Here is a 23,499-nt window from a genome sequence, read left to right on the forward strand (position 1 = left end):
AAAAATGTTTAGTTAATTATGAGATTTTTTCCCCCAAATCTCAACCCAATCTGCTGAAACCTTCAAGAAATAAATGAAGAAACGTCTATTTCACAAGCACTTAATTAAACCATAACCATACACAATTGTGCTCCCTATAAATAAACTTTATTAAAAAATCCCTTTCAGTTTTTTTTTTTTTTTTTTTTTTTTTTTTGCCACTTTTCTGCATTTTCACTTCTGCTCAAGCCGTGGCCGGGTATAGTGAAAACTTGCCCACACTAAAGATCAAAATGCTCCCCCAAAGGTTGCGTCCTAGTACCAGCCCTGGCTCTAGCTTCTGTCCTACTCTAGCTTACTCTGAATACTAAGCCACTTTGGATAAAGTTATCTACTAAATGATTAAATGTACATTTACCTTATACTTTGTGTACTTACCACCTCACCTCTGTCCACTTTTTTTTGGATCATCTTTGTTTTTAAGGTGGTAGAGAGCTTCATTCTGATTGCTTGGCTCTAGTTCAGGCTCCCACGGTTCAGGTGGAGTCTCAGCTCACGCTACCTCTTGACATCAACAACTACACCATCTCAAAATTCATCCAGATTCACTTCAAAGTAAGACAAGCTTCAGTCATTTATCACGAGAACACAAATAAATACTCACATATTCACATGGGCCTGACATATTTTGCAAATGTTTGCTGTGTAACAAGTGGCAAATCTTTAGTGATTAATACATTGATTTCCTTTCATTTCATAGGAGCCAAAGTTTGGAATGTTAACTGCACCACTGAAAACACCACTAACCCACGTTGATGATGATTTTACTCATGAGGCTCTAGATGTTTTTGTCATGGTACACTGCATTATATACTGTTGAAGCTTTTTCATTTGTCCTCTATTATTCATGCTTCTAGCATTAAAGTTATGCCCTTCCACTTTGTAGATCTTGAGGTTTATGGGTGACCCTCATCTGAATGGTGCTCAGGAGAATTTATTTGGAAATTACATCATCCAGAAGGGGCTCACCAACCCTGGCATGCGGGATGAAATCTTGTGTCAAATTGCCAATCAGGTCTGGAGAAACACCAATCAAGAAAACTCAGAGAGAGGATGGATGTTGCTGTTAGCCTGCCTGAGTGCATTTGCACCATCAGCCAAAATGGAGAAATACCTTCTGAAGTAAGCAACATACCAGAATGCCTGTCTGGCTTATCTAATTAGGCTCTGACGGATTCTGCATTTTCTGCACTTATTTAGGGGGGAAATCTTTGAAATTATGAGGAATGGATTTAAACGTAGTAAAATGTGTTAAAGGGATAGTTCACCCAAAAATGAAAATTAGCTCAATATTTACTCACCCTCATGCCATCACAGATGACTGTATGACTTTCTTTCATCTGCAAAACACAAATTATGTTATTTAGAAGAATATTTCAGATCTGTAGGTCCATACGATACAAGTGAATGGGTACCAACATTTTGAAACTCCAAAATCCACATAAAGGGAGCATGAAAATAATCCATATGACTCCAGTGGTTAAATTCATGTGTTCAGACATGATATGATAGGTGTCACGAATGCTGGGGAAAACAGGACCCAAGAGCAGAAGAGATAAATGTCAGTATTTTATTAACATATAGAGCGCTCAGCGCCAGCTCGGTCGAGCTCAAAATAATAAAGCCAGGAGGGCGAGGAGAGTGTGTTCGTCAGTAGGTGTTGTAGTAGAAGTCCGGAAAGATCCGCTGAAGATTGGTGAGATGCGAAGCAATGCCCAAGACTCAAGGAATCCTCCTCGGGAGCGACCAGCAGGGCAATAGCGATCTGTGGGGGTAAACACCACCTAGAGAACAGCGCAACCAACTCCACATTAAACAGGAAGCAAACGTCAGTGGTACAGCAAACAATAAACCAGCAAACAAACAGGTTAAACACATGGGATGAAATAGGGCGTGCAATCAGAGGAAGACAGTTGGAACGTGTAAGAAATCTATTACCGTAATTGACACCTCCACGGGAGCGATCAGAATTCCCATGGAAATGCCGATTACACTCACCGACTCCACCTGTGAAACACGAGGGAAAGAAAACAAACAACAGAATGAACCGGCAAATGCTGGAGCCATGACAATAGGTGTGGGTGAGCAACAGATCAATGTTTAAGTCATTTTTGGTCATAAATTCTCTTTCCTGCCCAGTAAGGGACGATATACAAGAAGGATGTGAATCACCAAAAACAATAAGGAGAATTAGAAAGTGAAAGTAAAGTGGAAATTGACTGAGCAGGGAGGAGAATGTATAGTAAAAATAGGACTTAGATATTGATCTGTTTCTCACCCACACCTATCAAATCGCTTTAGAATATATGGATTTAACCACCAACGTTGTCTGGAGTACTTTTATTTTGCCCTTATGGATTTGGAGCTTCAAAATTTTGGCACCCATTCACTTACACTGTATGGACCTAAAGAGCTGAGAAATACTTCTAAAAATCTTCAGTTGTGTTCAGCAGAAGAAAGAAAGCCATACACGTCTGGGATGGCATGAAGGTGAGTAAATGATGAGAGAATTTTCATTTTTGGGTGAACTAACCCTTTAAATAGAGCTGAGAGTACTACACTCTTGCTGATAACAAATACTAATCAAATTCGTCAAAATATTTAATAAACATTAAATATACTGTAGTTCTGTATGGGCTTACTTTTAATAAGCTAAACTGGTGCATTTATCACTTTTTTTTTTTTTGTATGTTTTAGGTTTGTTTCAGACCATGCCTATAATGGATTCAAAGCTGTCGGCCAACACAAGCTAATACAAGCCATGCAGAAGTCTCTTTATGGACCTGAGACAGCGAGGACCTACCCACTGTCACTGCTGGAATGGACAGCTAATAGGAAGAAAGCAAACATGGTTTTGCAAGTGCACTGTTTTGATGGTGTGTATCAGAGTTTTACACAGTGCTTCCCAATAATGACTCCCAGGGTGGGTTGCACCAATAAGCAGTAAGATTGAACCTGGATTAAATGAACGTTTAGTTATCTTCTAAATGCAATAAACTTTAAACCTTGTTAAATATTGTCAGGTTTACAGTTGAAGTCAGAAGTTTACATACACTTAGTCATTACAACTCTTTTTTTTTTTACCACTCCACAGATTTAATATTAGCAAACTATTGTTTTGGCAATTCGTTTATGACATCTACTTTGTGCATGACACGAGTAATTTTTCCAACAGTTGTTTACAGACAGATTGTTTCACTTTTAATTGAACTGATCACAATTCCAGTGGGGTCAGAAGTTTACATACACTAAGTTACCTGTGCCTTTAAGCAGCTTGGAAAATTCCAGAAAATGATGTCAAGCCTTTAGGCTATTAGCTAATTAGCTTGCTATTTATAGTCAATTGGAGGTACCTGTAGATGTATTTTAAGGCCTACCTTCAAACTCAGTGCCTCTTTGCTTGACATCATGGTAAAATCAAACCTCCACAAGTCTGGTTCATCCTTGGGAGCAATTTCTAAATGCCTGAAGGTACCACGTTCACCGGTACAAATAATAGTACGCAAGTATAAACATCATGGGACCACGCAGCCATCATACCGCTCAGAAAGGAGACACATTCTGTCTCTAGAGATGAACATAGTTTGGTGCGAAAAGTGCAAATCAATCCCAGAACAACAGCAAAGGACCTTGTGAAGATGCTGGAGGAAACCGGTAGACAAATATCTATATCCACAGTAAAATGAGTCCTATATTGACATAACCTAAAAGGCTGCTCAGCCAGGAAGAAGCCACCGCTCCATAACCGCCATTAAAAAGCCAGACTACAGTTTGCATGTACACATGGGGACAAAGATCTTACTTAATGTCCTCTGGTCTGATGAAACAAAAATGTAACTGTTTTGTCATAATGACCAGCATTATGTTTGAAGGAAAAAGGGTGAGGCTTGCAAGCCAAAGAACACCATCCCTACTGTGAAGCATGGGGGTGGCAGCATCATGCTCCAGGGTGCTTTGCTGCAGGAGGGACTGGTGCACTTCACAAAATAGATGGCATCATGAGGAAGGAAAATATTGAAGCAACATCTCAAGACATCAGCCAGGAAGTTAAAGCTTGGTCGCAAATGGGTCTTCCAAATGGACAATGACCCCAAGCATACCTCCAAAGTTGTGGCAAGATGGCTGAAGAACAACAAAGTCAAGGTATTGGAGTGGCCATCACAAAGCCCTGACCAATCCGATAGAAGATTTGTGGGCAGTACTGAAAAAGCATGTGCGAGCGAGGAGGCCTACAAACCTGACTCAGTTACACCAGTTCTGTCTGGAGGAATTGGCCAAAATTCCAGCAACATATTGTGAGAAGCTTGTGGAAGGCTACCCAAAATGTTTGACCCAATTTAAACAATTTAAAAGCAATGCTACCAAATATTAACAAAGTGTATGTAAACTTCTGACCCACTGGGAATGTGATGAAAGAAATAAAAGCTGAAATAAATCATTCTCTCTACTATTATTCTGACATTTCACATTCTTAAAATAAAGTAGTGATCCTAACTGAGCTAAGACAGGGAATGTTTTCTACGGTTAAATGTCAGGAATTGTGAAAAACTGAGTTTAAATGTATTTGGATAAGGTAAAACTTCTGACATCAACTATACATTTAGATCCTGGTTTTAGCTTTACGGTAAACTTAAATTAATTTGAATCCTGTTGCACCATTACTTTAAACTTCAATAAGGGATTAACTTTAAACTTGAATTAAAATCAAATCTACATACTCAAAACTAGTTCTTTTTGTGTAACCCAGCCTCAGTTTTACATTTCAGCACTATTTGTAACACTTTACAACATGGTTGAATTTGTTAAAATTAGTTAACTATATTAGTTAAAATGAACTGACAATGAACAAAAAGTTTAATATAAATGTATATGTTAAAATTAGTTAATGTATTATGAACTAACATGAAATAACAATGAACTGTAGTATTAACATAAATTAACATTAACCAAAAAAGAAACTTGCTCAATGTTTGTTCATTAAACGTAGTGCATTTACTAGCAAAGTGTGTTGTAAAGTGCTACGGCACCATCATATATTAATATTATTTCTTTATTATATTAATATGAATAATGTTCATGAAATATTGATTGAATTAATATGAAATAAAATGAATGCATATAAGTATCAAAAGAAACCCTAGCAAAATATAAAAGTAGATTTTTGAGGCATAGTGGTCTTAAAATGAGGCTATGAATGAGACATTGTTCATTAGGAATGTTGGAGAACAAACATTTTGAGATCGCCTTGTTTGGCATGGAAGAGATATGCACACTTACATAAGGCAAGAAAGAAACAATAGCTTGCAAACACCAAATGGAGCATTTTTTAAATGCTCTTCCATCACTGCAATCTTCATAAATCAACCTGGCAGGTTCCTTTGTATCTCTAAACCCTCTGGAGACAATTGTGTAAAGCTCAGCTATATCTGATGATACCTGATCTGGTGCTAAACAGAATATAAAAAAGGCATTTGCGTGTAGTCTTCACTCATGCCTGTCTAACCACAGCTGTTAAACGTCATATTGTATTGGCAGGGATATCTTTCCTGTGCCCTGTGCACTCCTGGACTAGTGGGGAGGAGTTGGCTGGAGATATTCTACAACACAGGTATAAAACCAAGCAACCTAATCTAGCTATTTAAAATGCTATGTGTGCATCAGTTCCCACAAAACACCATATTATCTATCACCTTTGTCTTTTTTTATCACCATATTTTCTGTTTCATTAATTAATTTTACTTGCTAAAGCAAGTTTTTCTAAACCCCTAACCCTAAGTATTAACTTTAGCACATACCTTATCCCTCACTATTTGTGGCACGGGCCTAGCTTATTTAGGTAAACTTTGCTATTACTTTTTCATATGAAGAGACAGTGAATTTTTGCCTGGTGTATAATAAGAAAAACCAATAGATCTTCACTGAAGGAGAGGGACCCCAGCCACATATAGGGACAGAATGACATAGAGACATGTAAGTGGGCTCTTTTGACTTGGGTCAGAAAGAGACCACATAGCAATGCCCTAGCAACCACCCAGAACACCCTAGCAACCACATAGCAATGCATTAAAAATCACTCAGTACACCTTAGAAACCACATGACAATGGCATCAACACACAACATCCTAGCATCATGCCGGTGAGTTTTGCATGGGCAAGCACCACTCACATAGTTTGTAAAAATCTAATGTTAAAATCTAGTTCAGCCAAGAACTCTTTTCTTGGCACATTTTAGTCTGTTTAAATGATGTAATGTTTCCATGTATTAGTCTTCACTAGAAGCCTTTTCATATGCTGTATTCCAGTCATTAGTGCATGGCTGATTCTTTCAAGCATGTTGGGATATGTAGAGTCTATAATGAGCCCTTCATTATCTCTGCCATCTGTAATTTGGCTGAAATGAATAGTTCCATTAATTGGCTCCACAGGGGTGTGACGGAGGCCTGGAAGGGTTGCTCAGTCATCATGAAAGAGCATGGACAGTGGGCGGAGCTTGCAGGGCACGATTACGTGATGGACTTGATCGCAGACATGGAGCTGATGAAAAATTTTCCGAAGCAAAAATCCTACTTCATCATCTCGGCTGAGAGTCCCACCAGAACCAGACCCAATGCCATTCTGTCAGTATCTGTATTATACTGCCTCATGTTTAGTCTCCTTTGAGTAATCTAGATGAATTAACACTGGAAATGGATTATGTGCACTATTCATAGATATGAATTGCATTTAAATAGGTCTGCTCTGCTTGCTTAAAGATGAAGTGTGTAAAATTGTAATTTTGTATGCACTTCACTTCTACTGGACGATTTTGTTTAAAAATTAAATTCATTTAGAGAAACCCCAAAAAATGTAACCAAAAATATTTCCAAATTCAAATGACACTTTAAATGAATTAAAATATAATCAAAATAACAAAGTGGTCAAAAAATCTTATTCAACCACCTCTCCAAATCCAAACATTTTACCCTCTCCAACTTCTTCCGCTGGCCCATTTTGCAGTGACTTAAAAATCACTGTATGACAACAGGTGGAAAATACCAATACAAATTAGATCATAAATACAATTGTAAATATAAACATAATAATAAATAAAAAATAAATAAAAAGAAAATTTGAAAAATAAACTATAACCTCGAAAATGTTACACAAATGTCATAAATTCAAAAATGAATTTTATTTTCAGAGTTTGGACATTAATTTTATTACCACCTACTGGTGGAATCTTCAAACTGCAAATGCAGGAACTGAATTTAGTCTTTGTGCTGAAAACGGATGTGGTTGTGAAACTTTTTAGTGCAATGACCTATTTCTCATTAAACTAGCATATTGCGCTTTGCGGCATTTCATTAACATACAATACACCCACAGTTTGCACGCATACAATCACAGATAGCACAAATACTCCCACCCACACCTACTTGCGCTTTGTGCTGTCCCAATAATTGTGTTTAGAATTATTGCTTTCACAAAAATAAGACGAGGCGTTGTGCACGGACGTTGCACTGCGTCTAGCGCAGTCATGAAAATAGAGCCCCATGTCACAGTCATAATTTGCTAATTGATTGTCTGTTGCATTTGGTATTCAGGGGAGGGACATTTGATTTGGATGTTTTTGGTCCATTTTCCTGCAAGAGGAATACTGTATATTAATGTGTATATACACTGAAAGTTAATTCAACTTTTAGGAGTACACTACCATATGCTTTCAAAGCCAATAGACATTTAAAGTAAGGCTGTCAAATTAACGCATTACAATTATTTACATAAACAATTTTGTGTAATAAATGTACACCATTAATCATACCCCCCTGACCATAATAAGGAATATTCCTACCAAGCATTCAAGCTTAAAGTACTACCTTCATGTTTTTATGAGTCTCAGTCAGCACTCAGCAGGGGGCAGTAAGCGCAAATCCAGCTGCACACATCAGTAGAAAAACCCTTATAATAGTCTAGCTCAGACAGATTTCAATTGCAAAATGGATTGCTGTGGAATGTAGCCCAATGAAAGGCTTATGTTCAAACAATATATTGCTTTCTAAAGGCACTTTTTGTATTGTCTAATAAATGCTTTACTCATCTGCCACAGTAACGTATTTTAATTATGTGAATTGTTATATTTATTATATATATATATATATATATATATATATATATATATATATATATATATATATATATATATACACACACACACACACACACACACACACACACACATATATATATATATATATATATATATATATATATATATATATATATATATATATATATATATATTATACTTATAATTATTTAAATATAATTGTTTGGAATTATTTCATTATTATACAGTTTTTATTTGGGGGCCTTTCTCGATTAATTGTGATGAATATGATTAATTATTTGGCATATCATATAATTAATTTGATTAAAAATTGTAATCAATTGACAGCCCTAATAAAAATCCAAACTCAAAATGGTGGAATATGTAACTTCAAGGTGTCCAAGGTGGGAAAAGTTTTTATAGTATTAATGTAGTGTTAACTGATATTTTGCCCTCAATATGAACTTTCACAGGGCTTTGTTTGGAAGTGGATTTGATTCCGATGATGACAGCTCATTTGTTCTGCCCCGGGCAAAGGCCAGCTCCAGCCTCCCAGATTCAGATGGATATTACAGCCATGGTCAGCTGTTTATACTTGCTTTCAAGATGCTTTTATACTTTCTGTACTTATGCATATATTCCATATCCAAATTACATGATTTCTGTTATTTTCCCAATAACTATGACCAACCAATAGAATCAGACATCAGTGAGGCTCCAGCTCAGAAAGGCATGGACAGATATCTTGACAGCCTGTTTGACCCAGTGCTGTCTGATGGGGTGAGTCAAATATTTGGGGAACAGCTTAAAAATACAACATAAATGTATGCAGAATAGAACAAGACATTTGATCTTCAGGTTGTAAGTGACTGAGTGTATCAAATGTACTCTGTTGGTGCCAGGCCTCCTGCATTGAAGGTGATTAAGTTACCAGTTTACAGTATTTTTCACAGAATTAAATCCCATTTTTATTTATTTATTTATTTTTGCCAATAGCATTAAGATATTATGCCTTTGAGAGAATGTCTGGTGTTTTTAAACTCCAGGTAGAGGTATGGCAGTAGGATTTAAAGGGACTAAAGCATGTTTTTTTGGTTGCAAACAAAGAAATAATTCAGGCCACCTGTAAAAATAAGCATGTAAACCATTAAGCTCAAAGAAGTGCACAAATAGCACAACAATAATATATTTTTGGTCACTTAAACATTCTAGAATGGAAAGTTAAAGCCTGATTTCTGTGGTCAAAGCCAGCACAGCTCTGTCTCTTTTTGGCAATAGTAAATGGGCCATGCTCCTCTTAGAGAGTATAAGGTACTCCCGTGGGGAGATTGATTTCTCGTATGACTGAGTTGAGAAGGTTCCAGCCTGGGTGAGAGTCTGTTTTGCTTTGCCTTGCCTTATCTGCACTTCAGGATATGGAGAAGTCATCCAGCATATCCAGCCGTATGAAGGGAGTGGGTGGAATTGGAGGGAAGGATGAGGACATGGAGAAGCCCCTCAGAAGCAGGCCTTATCCCCCAGGACTGCAGCCCGGTGGTGAGCCCTGCATCTGTTCTCTTTCTACGTTCTCCTATACCTCACATCAATTATGCATGGATACTCCAGGGTCAATTGGTACCTAAAAGCAATTAATTGCAGGGTAAACATTTAGACTTGCAAATTATTTCCGACCACACTTTTTGTCGCTAAAGCTTTGCTTGATAAATGATCTATGGATTATTTAGAGCGACTTACTGCTTTGGTGATTTTAAGTGACTGTGGCTTTTGGTGATTGGTATTCTGTTGTGTAGGCAAAAGATTTGACTTTCAGTTGCTGGAGTTGCAGGAAATTCTGTAAATGAACAAAACAAGGTGCCTCACATAGGATACACTTTGGTGTCCCATTTCTCTTTTTGTAAAGCATTAGAGGCACAAACCATTCAACATTTTTCCCACATCTGCTCACAAGACAGATGATTTCCCACCTTTTATAAACAAATGTAAGATTTCTTTAATTTGTGGCAACATTTGACTCTTTTCTACAGTATGCGGAAGGAAAAGCAAAACATCTTACTCCATTTCCTCAGTTTTTACAAAATTGTGTTGACTGCATTCGTCAAGCTAAATGTTTCAGCCCTGTTTATATGGCTTCAAAGCTAACAAACATGGACTAAAAGCCAAAATCTAATTTTAATTTCATGAGATCTTTAAAGCACAAATGGTGAATAAATATTTAGTAGTTTACACAGAAAATCTAAATTCAATGTCTATTGGCAGGGTCAACCATTCAATCCTGTTATTAAAAAAATGATCAAATAAATATTTTACTTTAAGGCAAATGTAAGTTTACCAATAACTAAAAACCAGCATTTTGTCCAAAACTAGCTAGCCCCTGCTGAGCAATAGCTAAATGTAGGCTAAATTTGCAACGCTGTTACCCCTTCAGCCGTGTTTTGCCTAGTTCATTTTGTTGTTTATTAAATGCTTATTGCTAGAAAATAACAAAATCACACTAATCAGTGTTTAGAAATTTCCCTAACAAAACAACCTAACAGGGTTGCAAAAATGTTAAACCTCACATAAAATTAGTTTAGTTTATTTAATAATTTACTTATAAATAATTTATTAATACATATTTTTTATGTAATAATTTAAATAGTAAAACATTAATAATTAGTTTTGTAAAGAAAAAAAAAAACTTTTAGAATGACTTTTCATGTATTTAAAAGTTTCGGGCCTCATAATGTACCCTATTCGTGGAAAGTGCCACAAACTTCATGGTGTTTATTCCATGTTCAGCAGTATTGTTCATTTTTATTTCAATTTAGGGAGTTGGCACAGTTGATCGGGCTTCATCTGATCAAAGCTTGCATTAAATTATTTCATAAAGATTTGTTAAAGCGATCATTGCTTGCTGATCCATATTTACTGTTCTCAGCTGTGCCAGTTTTACCTGTTATGGGAGGAACAATGATGCCACCTATACCTATGCCAGCTATGCCCTCTGTGCCTCATGCACCCGCCCCAACCTCCGTGCTCTCAGTACCCCCAATGCCTTCAGTGTCAGCTATGCCTTCTATGCCAGCTTTTCCTGCTATGCCACCTTTCCCTAATGTGCCACTGATGCCTGATATGTCAGGTATGGATGCTGTAAATCATTCTAAATAATGGTGCTTGGGACTAACTGATTCTCTGGCATGCATTTTCCTATTGTGATAATTACATGCCCTTCTTCATTTGCTTTATGTTGTGGCTCTATAAATCACTAAAGGTGTAGATCCAGCTAATTTAGCACAGCAACAGCAAGCCATCATCAACCAGCAAGCCATCATATTGGTGAGTACATAGAGCAAGTTAGACGTATTGAATTTTGAACTGAATGTGTTTTAATACCAAGCTACTCTGATATACACAGGCTCAGCAGATGACAATGCAAGCCATGGCCCTCCAGCAGCAGATGTATAATTCAGCACAGCACACACACAGTGAGCATATGCCTGCTCCCCTCTCCAGCCAGTCCAGCCCTGTGAGTATCTCTCAGCATTGATTACAAGATCTCATTACCTTAAATATCAAGATTTGAGTGCATTGATTATATTGCGAAGATAAAACCCGCAGAAGTTATATCAGAACTTAAAGATACAGCTTGTCTTGTCTTAATTGGACATGTTTTATGCACTTATATAGTGGTAGTCCAAAAGTCTGAGACCACAATAAAATACTGGGATTCAAGGTCTAATTTAAACCTGGAAATAAACAAAGTTTTAGGATGTTGCAAAGTGTAAAACATGAATGTTAAAGAAGTGTCATGATGTAAAATTCTGAAATTCTTGTAAATAGTTTGATTCAACATTTCATTCAAATGGTAATGCTGCTAATAGAATTTGAAATGAAATGCAAAATAGTAGCAACTTCACTAGTGGTCTAATGAAATTTGTGGACTCCACTGTATTGTCATGGACTCTCATGCTTATTTTTCTTATAAAACGATGAACAGTTTGTTTTTGAATTTTTTGAAAAAGCTGTTGTTATGATTTTAATCAATACATGTATCTTATTTGAAGACTAGGCAAGAAACTGGACCTGTTTCTTACAAACCAGCTCATGTTTCCACACAAAGATCACCACAGCGACAGCACAGTATGTCATTGTATCAGGCCATTTACCTTCTGGCTTAATTTCATTCATTAAAGTGACTAATTCTGTAGTGTTTTGATATGTTTTCAAAGGCCCAACTAGAAGGGATCCACCACCAGGGGATGTAGTGAGAGGCACAATCTCAAACTCAGAACATTTACAACCGAGTCACAACATCAAAGACATCATCAGACAGTACCAGGGTAACCCTGTAAAACCAGCAGAGATTCCCAGGTGAGAAATGAACATTTTTAGATCTGACAAACCCTTTTCACATCATAACGTTGAAGGACCTGATAAACTGATGTTCACCCTGACCTTTTAACAAAACAACAATAAAATAGTCATTAACTGAAATCTTGCAATTAAATCTATTTCTATTCAAATCTAGAACTAAACAAAGGCCAAACAACTTGCTCTAACATGTGTTTGCAATCTCATTTTGGGCTTTTCTGTATTACAGAAGGGAAGCTAAAGTGTTTTTGAAGAAACCAGACCCCCATGATGAAGCTATGATGATTCTAAAAGACCAGATGAATGCTGCACCTTCACAGGTAGAGCATAGTCTTGTTAACTCGTAGTCAACAGATATGCTTAGTGTAATATCATATTAGTTGGAAAGAATAGTAAAGGTGCCTTAAGAAACCACATTTTCTATTAATTTTAAAATGCCTGTTAAGGATTTTTCTCTGAAATGTTGCTGATAAAGATTTACGACAGTTAGAGGACTTTTTCTGTTCTATCCATTGTATTGACAGTATCCTACACACCTGCCCATGACCACCTTAGTGTGCAAGAGGTGTTTATTCATTTGAATGTCATTTTAATTAAAGAATTGTCAGTTAGGGCAAATACAGAATAACTGGGATACTTTTTGTCATTGAGATGAATGGCAACAATTGTCTCAATGCACCTGTATTCACCCTGTTAGTATTATCAGTGTGACTAATGCTCAATGTGTGTTTATGTCACACACAACCAGCGAAAGAAGGCCTACGCTCCAGTCTCTTCCTCATCATCCACAAGGGAATTTGATTATGATGGTGGGGCATTAAAACCAGCAAAAAGCATAAAGACAAAGAGATCCCCTCCTGTGCCAGCTGTTAGTCAGAGATTACCTGCCCCTGCACCTGGTAAACTACAGTGATCTCTGTGATTAAGATATATGATCTGTCATCTCATTTAAGTTCATGACTCAATATAGAGACCACATTGGTGTGGCTATAACAAGTCACTGTGGTGTGTTGCGTTACAGTATCTAGAGAACTTCCAGTAGAAGAGGAGAATATTCAGACTAAGCTGCACAAGAGGAGCAGTGAGGAGCAATACACCTACACCAATGTGCCCTGGAAAATTTACCTGAGAAAAGAGGTTAGTGTACTGTGTATTTTTAAGTGAAGGGTCAACAGACTAAAATACTTTTTCAACTAAAACAGGATCTTTTTTAAAGGGTGGCATGTGTGTGTGTTTTCTTTTCTTATTTTTCTTTTCTTTTATTTTTTTTTAGGTTTTTTATCCAAAAGACAGCTTCAATCACCCGCTGTTACTAGACCTCTTGTTTAAACAGGTTTGATTTGTTTTTCTCAGTTCACTTTGTGTTTTTGGTTACTTTTCTGAAAGTCTTATCTTAAAGGGATAGTTCACCCATTTACTCACCCTCATGCCTTCCCAGATGTGTATGACTTTCTTTCTTCTGCTGAACACAAATGAAGATTTTTAGAAGAATATTTCAGCTCTGTAGGTCCATACAATGCAAGTGAATGGTGACCAAAACTTTGAAGCTCCAAAAGACAGCATAAAAGCATACGACTCCAGTGGTTTAATCGATGACTTCTGAAACGATCCAATCGATTTTGGGTGAGAATAGATCAAAATGTAACTCTTTTTTCACTGTACATCTTGCAAATGTGGTCTCTAGGCACAATCATGATTTCAAGCTTGATTACACTTCCTAGTGCTTGACCCATGCACATAGCGCTAGATGGTTATAGGAAGTGTAAACGAGCTTAAAATCATGATCACCAAGGAGACTGCTGATTTTAAGATCTATAATGAAAAGGGAGTGACATTTTGGTCTGTTCTCACCTAAAACTGATTAGATTGCTTCAGAAGACATTGATTTAACCACTGGAGTTTAATGGATTACTTTTATGCTGCCTTTATGTGCTTTTTGGAGCTTCAAATTTTGGTCACCATTCACTTGCATTGTATGGACCTACAGAGCTGAAATATTCTTCTAAAAATCTTCATTTGTGTTCTGCAGAAGAAAGAAAGTCATATACATCTGGGATGGCATGAGGGTGAGCAAATGATGAGAGAATTTTCATTTTTGGGTGAACTATCCCTTTAAAGGTATTCAGGTTTATTTTTTAACATTTTAACATCCATAATTACATTACATTTTTCATCTCAGATTGTCCATGACACATTCTCAGAAGCTTGCATTCGCATTACAACAGAAGAGAGGCAGAAGATGAAATCTCTCTTTGGTATGATTCTCTTACTTATACACTGAGGTCATATAATAATTTTAATTCTGCTTATGAGGAGGGTTGGTTTTCTATTGTGTCTTGTGTATGGTTACAGCCGAGCACAGCATTGACATCAATGCCGCAATCCAAGATGAGAATGTAAAGAAGAAGGTTGTAGTTGCTGCAAGAGACACCTGGGATATCTACTTCTCACGCCTCTTCCCAGCATCTGTAAGAAATCTTGCTCAGGTCAACCCTGCTGAAAAGACCAGCTTAGTCCAGCATTAATTTACATACTGGTCCAGACTGGTTTATGTTGGGTATAGTGCTAGTCTATTTAGTGATCATAGCCATAGTGAAGCTGGGGAAGCTGGTGGACCAGCATGGTCCTGGTGAAGCTGTTTGACCAAGGAAGTCTCGTTGGTTAAGCTAGTGAAGAAGCCTGATGGGGAAACCAGCAACCCATGCTGGGCCAAAACATGACATATTCTGGTATTTTCAGCAGGGATATTCTACTTCATGATGCCATTTACACCCTGCTAGTAAAAAACTGTCTGTTGGTTCACACAGGGCAGTGTGGGAACAGGTGTCCAGGTGCTGTCTGTCTCTCATAGAGGGATCAAGCTTTTAAAGATGGTCAGGAGCAGTGCAGTAGCCCCAGACTACTTTAGAGTTCTGCGACCCTACAGGTACAGTCAAGGGGTGTTAAAGGGATAGTTCACCCTAAAATGATAATTCTCTCATAATCTCTACTCACCCTCATGAATCCCAGATATGTATGACTTTCTGTCTTCTGCAAAACAAAAACTAAAGATATTACAATTGAGATATGATGCATATATATCCAAACAATGCAAGGCAATGGAGTCTAACACTTCTAAGCTCCAAAAATGGCATTATGGCAGCATAAAGGTAGTTCAAACGACTCGAGTGGAATAATCCATGTCTTCTAAAGCCATTCGATTGATTATGAATGGGAAACAGACCAAAATATAACTTCTTTTTTCACTATAAATCTTGACAATGCAGTCTTTTTGGTTTGAAGCTCGATTACAAGCTCTGCCCATGTGCATCAAGCACAAGGAAGTGTAAACCAGTTACATTTTGTTCTGTTTCTCACCCGAAACCAGTCATATCGCTTCAGAAGACATGGGTTAAACCACTTGAGTCATATGGATTACCTTTATGCTGTCTTTATGTGCTTTTCGGAACTTGAAATTGTTAAATCCTATTGACTTGCATTGTCTTGACAAACAGACATCATATCTCCATCAAAATATCTTTGTTTGTGTTTCGCAGAAGAAGAAAGTCTTTTGAGTTTGAGATGGCATAAGTGTGAGTAAATGATGAGAGAATTATCATTTTTGGGTGAACGATTCCTTTAAAGGGATAGTTCACTTAAAATTGAAAATTCTCTTATCATTTACTCACCCTTATGCCATCCCAGATGTGTATATAATAGCGATATAATAGTGGGTGAGAAACAGATAAAAATGTATGTGCTTTTTTACTCTAAATCTCCATTTTCACTTTTACATCTGAAAGTCACATGTGATGCCTATTTAGTTTCACTTTCACATCTAAGTGGAGATTTAGAGTAAAGAAGGACTTATTGTTCTGTTTCTCACCTACACCTATCCTATCGTTTCTGAAAACATGGATTGAACCACTGGAGTCATATGGATTACTTTTATGTTTCCTTTATATGATTTTTGGAGCTACAAATGTCTGAGTACCATTCACTTGCATTGTAAGGACCTACAGAACTGAAATTTTCTTCTAAACATCTTAGTTTTTGTTCTATTGAAGAAAGAAAATCATACACATCTGGGATGGTTTGAGGGTGAGTAAATAATGAGAGATTTTTCATTTTTGGGTGAACTATCCCTTTAATGAGACTGTACTGTTTGTATTTTCTTAAATAATTGAAATTATTAGGATTCATTTTGATACCAATGGCACAACATACATGATAATTTTTTAGCTAGTTGTGGATGATTCTGTGATCATGTCTCATCTCTTACAGCTATACAGACATCATGTTTGTCACCATTCCCTCCAAAAACATGCTGGAGTTCAACCTCACCAATGAGAAACTGATTCTGTTCTCTGCCAAAGCTCCTCAGGTCAAAACCATGATTGACTACTTCCTCACAGATCTGAAAAAGGTCAGTAGCCTACAGTCTTGCCACACTGGGTCACTTCAGATATTATTGGTTGCCGTACTGTGGAGTGAGTAATTGTGCTCTTTCCTACTTAAGGATTCAGACTATGTAGTTGCTGTGCGTAATTACATAACAGATGACAGAACACTGCTGAGTTTCCACAAGGGAGACATCATACGCTTACAAAAGATGGACGGCCTGGACACAGGTGAGACTGCTTAAAGGCTCATACCTTATTCATCAAATTTGAAATTTTGACCTTTGACCCCTGTGGCTGTTTCACAGGACAGTGTTATGGTTGCATAGTGAAAAAGAAGGTGATTCGACTTGAGGAATTAAAAAGAGACACACCTGATTTTGGTGGGTCAGTGTGTGACACCTGCATGGAATGCTGTTTTGATTCTTGATGTGCTGTTTGACTGTGATACACTGCACTTGGCAGTATCATTTCAACTGACTTGCTAGTCTGATATCTGATGTTTATCTGATGTCACTTGCATGTACAGATCCACCAATATAGACATTCTGTTTGATATGATAACCAATATTCATTTTTATGCTATGCCCATTGATTTTATGGCTTCCAATATTAGCCTAAATAGACCAATTGTGATAATAACAACAACAAAAAAATTATAATATTTGCTGATACCGATATGAACACCAATATATTATGCATCCCTAAATGCATGGATAGAGACTGTGTCCCTTTCCTAAGCATGATGGTTTCACTAACATTTTGATATTGCACTGCAAAAATAAATGTCACATTATCATGACGCACACTCTTTCGCACATTCCATGTCCTTGTTTTGCTAAAAGGATGGAAATTTGGTGCCATTCATGGGCGATCTGGGGTTTTTCCTGTGGAGTTTGTACAGCCAGTGGCTGCTCCAGACTTCATTAACATTCCTGTGGATAAGAAAGGGGAACCCAAGAATAAGCAGGGTCGTGTGGCCGCCTCGGCTGCTGTGGCTTTGGCCGTTGGATCTGCCGCTGCAGCCTACGAACTGGACCGCTCCATTGAGGTTTGTGTACTCTTTAAGCATATAGACTGATATTCTTGTTAATTTTTGCTATAGATCTCTCAGAGTGCCATTGTATTGATGTGTCTCACCTCTAGGTGGCGTCTCCAGTCAGTGACTATGCAGAGGCCTACACTGGCAGTCCTGACATGTACATTGATGAGAGAATCCTGCAGAACAGCCAATACAGCATGGTAGAGTTTGCCAAGAAGTACTTCAGAGGGGCCCTGAGGAAAGGCGGGTCAGTTGATGACATCATGAAGCATTAGGAGCTCTTATCCTCACAGCTACTCTGTTCAATAAAGAAAAAATAGTAATTGTCAAAATGACATTTTGTTTGTATTTTGCAGCGATTCGTATAAGAAAAAGTCGAAGAAAGGAAAGGATGCCAGGGAACCATCAGAAATGGTGAAATATTCCAAGGTACAGAATGCATACTATCATTTATCAACATGGAATTGATCAAAGGTACACTCAGTATTTATTTTTTTCTCATTAAAAACATTTTACACTCGAAATTAATAGTAATTTTTATGCATATGTATAAAATCATGAGCACTCACATGAGATGAAGACTCCAGTCATATCACTAACTTTTTAAAAGCTGTTTTATTCTACATTGAGAGGGTCCACTCATGGGGGCTGCCATGTTAGGATCACATGACTAGCTGAATACTACTCCCTTAAAGGGATAATTCACCCCAAAATTAAAATTTTCTCATCATTTACTCACCCTCATACCATTCCAGATGTTTTCAGACACAAATGAAGATTTTTAGAAGAACATTTCAGCTCTGTAGGTCCATACAACGCAAGTGGATGGTGATCAGAACTTTAAAGCTCCAAAAAGCACAGATAATCGCAGTAAAAGTAATGAAATAAGACCTCATGAAGTTTTCAATATTTTTGATTCTGTGCTATGTCTGTTCTGTTTGTTTTGGTTATGTAGTCCCCTATTCAGGAGTCTCTGATTGAGTTCACTGATGAAAACATAAACAAAGTAGCTGCAGAGATTTTTCTTGGTAAGTGAGAAAATCCCACTTTTATCCATCCATCCATCCATCCATCCATCCATCCAGCCTTCCATCCATCATGTTTTCCACTGTAATACTCTATATTTTTCAGCTATAATGAAGTTTATGGGGGACTACCCTATGAAAGGCCAGTCTGAGCAGGAAATTGTCAGCACTTTCCTGAGGGTATATTACTCTTTATATAACACACCAAGCCTTCATCATTAAATATTTACATACACAAGGTAGGAATATGCTTAATGCCTTTGATGCCTAACTTTGATATGAGCTCAATCTTCCTTTTGCAGCTGAGTGGAGAGTATGGACTGATGAGCGATGAAGCTTACTGCCAAGTGCTCAAGCAGATCACTGGGAACACCAGCTCCAAGACGTAAGCTTCTTTCTGAGTGAGAAAACCACATAGACTCATCTGGCTGTGCCAGGCAGAGGGTTAATGTTTGTTTTGTTTTGTTTGTTTTTTTTGTTTTTTGGCTGTTTCACAGGGAGAGCTGCCAGAGGGGTTGGAGGCTACTCTACATCCTCACTGCATACTACAAGTGTTCAGAGGTGCTCAAACCTTACCTGCTTAAATATCTCCAAGATGTCTTTGCAAGTCAAGGGGTGCATTTTCAAGGTAGACTGCTCTTATAACTTTATGTCCCTGGTGGGAAATCCACCTGAAATGGTAGCTGTGTTTTGGAACATGATAGTTGGTCCAAGCTGGTCATTTTTTGCCTAGTCCAAACTGGTCAATAGCTAGTCAGCTGATAGACCAACTTGGAACAACTACCAAATCAGCAGATTTCTGGAAAATGGTGGCTGGTTGACCAGATTGGACCAACTAATAACCAGCTTAGATTAGCTAGAAACCAGTTACCATTTTTTAAAACACAGCGACCAGTCTAATATAGATTTCCAGTAGGGTTTTCAGCTATTCATTTCACAATGATTAAAAAATAAAAAAATCAGAGGTTCCTCGGTAGGTTTGTACAGTATGTATGTTTTAATGTTGACAGGTATTGCCAAGGCTTGTGAGCAGAATCTAAGGAAGACGTTCCAATTTGGTGGGCGTATTGAGTATCCTAATGGCATGGAGCTGAAGGCTATGCTGGTTAGTTGCTCATTATAGTATAAAGTTATAGTATTTTTCCAGTCTGTGCTTAATTTAGTACAACCCTTGTTTTCAAGGCTGGACGGAGCTCCAAACGCCAGTTGTTTCTGCTTCCTGGTGGAATTGAACGCCACCTAAAAATCAAAACCTGCTCAGTAAGAGAAATTATTTTCATCTTACTTCATCAATATTTAATGCAGCTCGGCCAGTGAAGTAATTAATTGAATAGGACAAATTCACTTTGGTTATTTGACTGTGAAGGTGGCTTTGGATGCCATTGAAGAGCTGTGCTACGAGATGGGTCTGCATAAACTTGAGGCCTTGGATGAGTATGCTATATTTGTGGTCACAAACAGAGGTAAGATGACAAGAGAATGCACATTTATGTCAAAATAGCTGATAAGGCAGTTCACATATTTTAGCAAAGTGTCATTTTGCTAGTCATTCAAGTGCATCCAATGACTCACTCTGCAGGTCAGAATGTCCGCCCCTTAAACAAAAGGGAGTACATCTTGGATATTGCTATAGAGGCGGAACAGGCTGATAGCAACTACAGTCTATGGTTTCGACGAGTAATCTGGACACAGCCACTAAAGTTTGACAATGAGCTCGGAGTCACTATGCATTACAATCAGGCACGTCAACCTGACTGATTCAGTTTCCCAGACATTCTTTCATATTTTATGCTGTTTATTGCATCAGTTACCACAGATCTGAAGGATCTGGTCTTGGTTTGTTCTAGGTTTTCTCCTTTCAAGCTGCTAAAGTCTTTGTTCACATTTTGCAGGTTTGCCCTGACTACTTGAAAGGGCTGCTCAATGTCATCCCACAGGGTAAGGCCAGTGATCAACAACTTCAGCAAGTGTCAAAACTGGCCGCTCTGCAACATCGTGCCAAGCACTCAATCTACCTCCCCACCCTGTAATGCCATAAATCAAGAATACTGACTTAATCAACCAAAGGGAAAATATGTTGCATATTCCTCAATAGCCTATTTTTTTTTTATATATAATGGACATATTAGCTGAAATGTAATAATGTAGGACAGTGGTTTGTAAAGGAATATTCAGGGTTCAATATGTGTTAAAGGTGCTGTAAGCGATTTTTTTCATGGAAAAGTATGCAAAAAAAATTCCTACTCCCTTAAAGATATTAATGAAATAAGTATCCTGAGATATCTCACCGGTCTCTGTGACAGCTGTAGACTTTGTAAACAGTAAACAAAATTTTGTCTCCGGACATTGACGCTTTTCACCTGTCAGTCATTTTGCTCGTTCTCATAGTTGTTGTATTTGAAGTGGATCATTGAGGCTACGATTCATAATGTTTGTCAGTTGAGGGCACTATTGTGCCACTGTTGAATTTGACAGCCACAGGAACAAACAATGCTGCTCTCCTGCTCAGTTTTGGTCTCAAAATTATCTTTGGAGGGTGAGGTTTTGGAGTGAGGGGGCGTGGCTAATTCAACAGCTCAGTCACGTGAAAGCTTCAGAACGCTAAAATCGCTTACTGCACATTTAAGCTTAATCGACAGCATTTGTGGCATAATGTTGACCACAAAATATAATTTCGACTTGTCCCTCCTTTTCTTTAAATAAAGCAAAAATCTGGGTTACAGTGAGGCACTTACAACGGAAGTGAATGGGTTCAATCCGTAAATGTTAAAAAACTCACTGTTGCAAAAGTATAGCCACAAGACGTACAGTAATGTCTCCTGAAGGGAAACATTTGAGAACCACTGATGTTGGAGACTATAGACCAGTGTCAGAAATTAGCTTTCACATTAGGGAAAATTTTTTCCATCTTTATTTGATTTTCATTGGGATATTTTTTTATTTTCATTCTTACCTTTATAAGGGCATATTTAATTTCTAACCATTTTATACATGAACTGTGTCTCGTCCGTTTATGTAAAATACTTGTTGATTGATTCTCTTGGCCCACATTTAGAAGTTAGGTGCCTTTTCAGTTATTTTTTGGTAGCATTTTTGCCCTGAGCCCTGCTAAATTTCTGACCCTACTATAGACTGACCTCCTCTTGTTCTCTGCCATCAGTCATGAGGTTCAGGAGTATATTCCCTCCCAGCTTTTTGGGCTCCAGCGGCCCCAACAATGGCTGAACATGGTGATCCAGCATAACCAGCAGGTCCAGGCCCTCAGTCCTCATCAGGCCAGAGCACAATTTCTGGGTGAGGAGTTGGTGAGGAGCACAGCCGGAGGCATATAACCATTTACTCTCAAGACTGATTGTTGTGCTTGTGTCTCTGCAGGGCTCATCAGTGCTTTTCCCATGTTTGGCTCATCATTCTTCTACATACAAAGCAGCAGCAACAATGCTATCGACACCCCATGCGTACTGGCTGTCAATCAAAATGGCCTGAACTTTCTAAGCAAAGACACTCATGTAAGCTTAACCCCTTGTTTTTAGATCGTTATTAAAACAGCTTAAAGTCTTTTAAGTTGTAAACTACAATGAGCCTTAAACATGAAATAAAAATGGACCCTTTTTGCACAGTCCATCGATGCACATAAAAAGTGTTTGTCTTTGTATCAAAATGTAATTACTTGCTCTGCCTTTTTGGCTGACAGCCTCATGTCATGATCAAATAAATACAAATACATAAAATTAATCAAATAAAGTATTTTCAAGATGGATAAAATCAAACCTACATGTATTCTCGTTAAATATCCTGTTTCACTCTGAAATATGTTAGAGTACGGAAGTAAAATCAGTTGCACCTGGCATTTCACGTTGACTTTATCTTTACGTTGATGTTTAATTCAGTGATTAAAGACTCTGTGAAATCACTTTGGTGGCTTTTTGTGATTCTTTTGAGGTTATCTATATGTTGGTGTACTAATAACAGCTGACAAAATTAACTTTAAGCAGATATACGCATTTAAAATTTACAGTCTTTGTCCTCTGGGAAAACGGACCCAAAATATTGATGACTCGTTTTGCACAACACAGATTTGGATCCAATCAAATGTTCTCTAGAATGAGAATATCCCACCCTCTGCCTCTGTAGCAAATTGTTCATAGCTGTGATGTAACTAAAGCCTATTGGGTATTTTAGAAAAAGTACAAGCCTTTTGATTTGTCCCGCCTCAAACTCAGGACAGAAAACTATCCTAATTAAGCAAATTCATGGGGTCTTTAAACATCATCTGTTTTAGCACTGTTGAAGTGTCCCTTATACCCAACATATTTTTAAACCTTGTCTTTTATATTCTATACAGTATATTTGTATAGGGTTCACCCACAGCTGTTTTCAATTTTCCCCAGGAGCCAATGGTAAAGTTTCCACTGAAAGAGGTGCAGTCGTCCCGTACACAGAGGCCCACAGCTGGCTCCAGCTACCCATATGTGGAGATAATGCTGGGTGACCTAATGTCTCAACGCATTACACAGTTACAGCTGGACCAGGTATGGGCCCTGAACTAACTGGGGGAGTGTAAACCTTCATTTCATA

The 23,499-nt window shown here is 37.8% G+C and overlaps 1 protein-coding gene and 1 long non-coding RNA gene across 2 annotated transcripts in view; one reads left to right on the forward strand and one right to left on the reverse strand.

Moving 5' to 3' along the window:
• Positions 1 to 23,499, forward strand: part of LOC127450901 (unconventional myosin-XV-like) — a 45,955-nt gene that overhangs the window by 21,947 nt on the left and 509 nt on the right. The window contains exons 25-63 of the mRNA XM_051715363.1: positions 464 to 594; positions 740 to 835; positions 926 to 1,161; positions 2,737 to 2,915; positions 5,575 to 5,647; positions 6,465 to 6,656; positions 8,599 to 8,705; positions 8,823 to 8,905; positions 9,538 to 9,661; positions 11,043 to 11,243; positions 11,376 to 11,440; positions 11,520 to 11,630; positions 12,169 to 12,244; positions 12,334 to 12,475; positions 12,705 to 12,795; positions 13,224 to 13,374; positions 13,497 to 13,612; positions 13,749 to 13,808; positions 14,655 to 14,730; positions 14,828 to 14,943; positions 15,283 to 15,401; positions 16,739 to 16,880; positions 16,974 to 17,085; positions 17,163 to 17,237; positions 17,700 to 17,905; positions 18,001 to 18,143; positions 18,253 to 18,325; positions 18,852 to 18,924; positions 19,028 to 19,101; positions 19,224 to 19,306; positions 19,419 to 19,549; positions 19,932 to 20,026; positions 20,104 to 20,181; positions 20,288 to 20,384; positions 20,501 to 20,661; positions 20,814 to 20,947; positions 22,082 to 22,215; positions 22,297 to 22,430; positions 23,313 to 23,453. Coding sequence (XP_051571323.1) covers positions 464 to 594; positions 740 to 835; positions 926 to 1,161; positions 2,737 to 2,915; positions 5,575 to 5,647; positions 6,465 to 6,656; positions 8,599 to 8,705; positions 8,823 to 8,905; positions 9,538 to 9,661; positions 11,043 to 11,243; positions 11,376 to 11,440; positions 11,520 to 11,630; positions 12,169 to 12,244; positions 12,334 to 12,475; positions 12,705 to 12,795; positions 13,224 to 13,374; positions 13,497 to 13,612; positions 13,749 to 13,808; positions 14,655 to 14,730; positions 14,828 to 14,943; positions 15,283 to 15,401; positions 16,739 to 16,880; positions 16,974 to 17,085; positions 17,163 to 17,237; positions 17,700 to 17,905; positions 18,001 to 18,143; positions 18,253 to 18,325; positions 18,852 to 18,924; positions 19,028 to 19,101; positions 19,224 to 19,306; positions 19,419 to 19,549; positions 19,932 to 20,026; positions 20,104 to 20,181; positions 20,288 to 20,384; positions 20,501 to 20,661; positions 20,814 to 20,947; positions 22,082 to 22,215; positions 22,297 to 22,430; positions 23,313 to 23,453 — 4,631 coding nt within the window. The remainder of the gene's footprint in view (positions 1 to 463; positions 595 to 739; positions 836 to 925; positions 1,162 to 2,736; positions 2,916 to 5,574; positions 5,648 to 6,464; positions 6,657 to 8,598; positions 8,706 to 8,822; positions 8,906 to 9,537; positions 9,662 to 11,042; positions 11,244 to 11,375; positions 11,441 to 11,519; positions 11,631 to 12,168; positions 12,245 to 12,333; positions 12,476 to 12,704; positions 12,796 to 13,223; positions 13,375 to 13,496; positions 13,613 to 13,748; positions 13,809 to 14,654; positions 14,731 to 14,827; positions 14,944 to 15,282; positions 15,402 to 16,738; positions 16,881 to 16,973; positions 17,086 to 17,162; positions 17,238 to 17,699; positions 17,906 to 18,000; positions 18,144 to 18,252; positions 18,326 to 18,851; positions 18,925 to 19,027; positions 19,102 to 19,223; positions 19,307 to 19,418; positions 19,550 to 19,931; positions 20,027 to 20,103; positions 20,182 to 20,287; positions 20,385 to 20,500; positions 20,662 to 20,813; positions 20,948 to 22,081; positions 22,216 to 22,296; positions 22,431 to 23,312; positions 23,454 to 23,499) is intronic.
• On the reverse strand, positions 9,575 to 18,070 carry LOC127450922 (uncharacterized). The gene is made up of 3 exons (XR_007899043.1): positions 17,995 to 18,070; positions 9,860 to 9,956; positions 9,575 to 9,743 (listed from the first exon to the last, which is right to left on the reverse strand). It is a non-coding gene; the product is annotated as an uncharacterized LOC127450922 (long non-coding RNA).

This window comes from Myxocyprinus asiaticus, chromosome 13 (genome assembly GCF_019703515.2).
Source record: "Myxocyprinus asiaticus isolate MX2 ecotype Aquarium Trade chromosome 13, UBuf_Myxa_2, whole genome shotgun sequence".
NCBI classification, from domain to species: Eukaryota; Metazoa; Chordata; class Actinopteri; order Cypriniformes; family Catostomidae; genus Myxocyprinus; species Myxocyprinus asiaticus.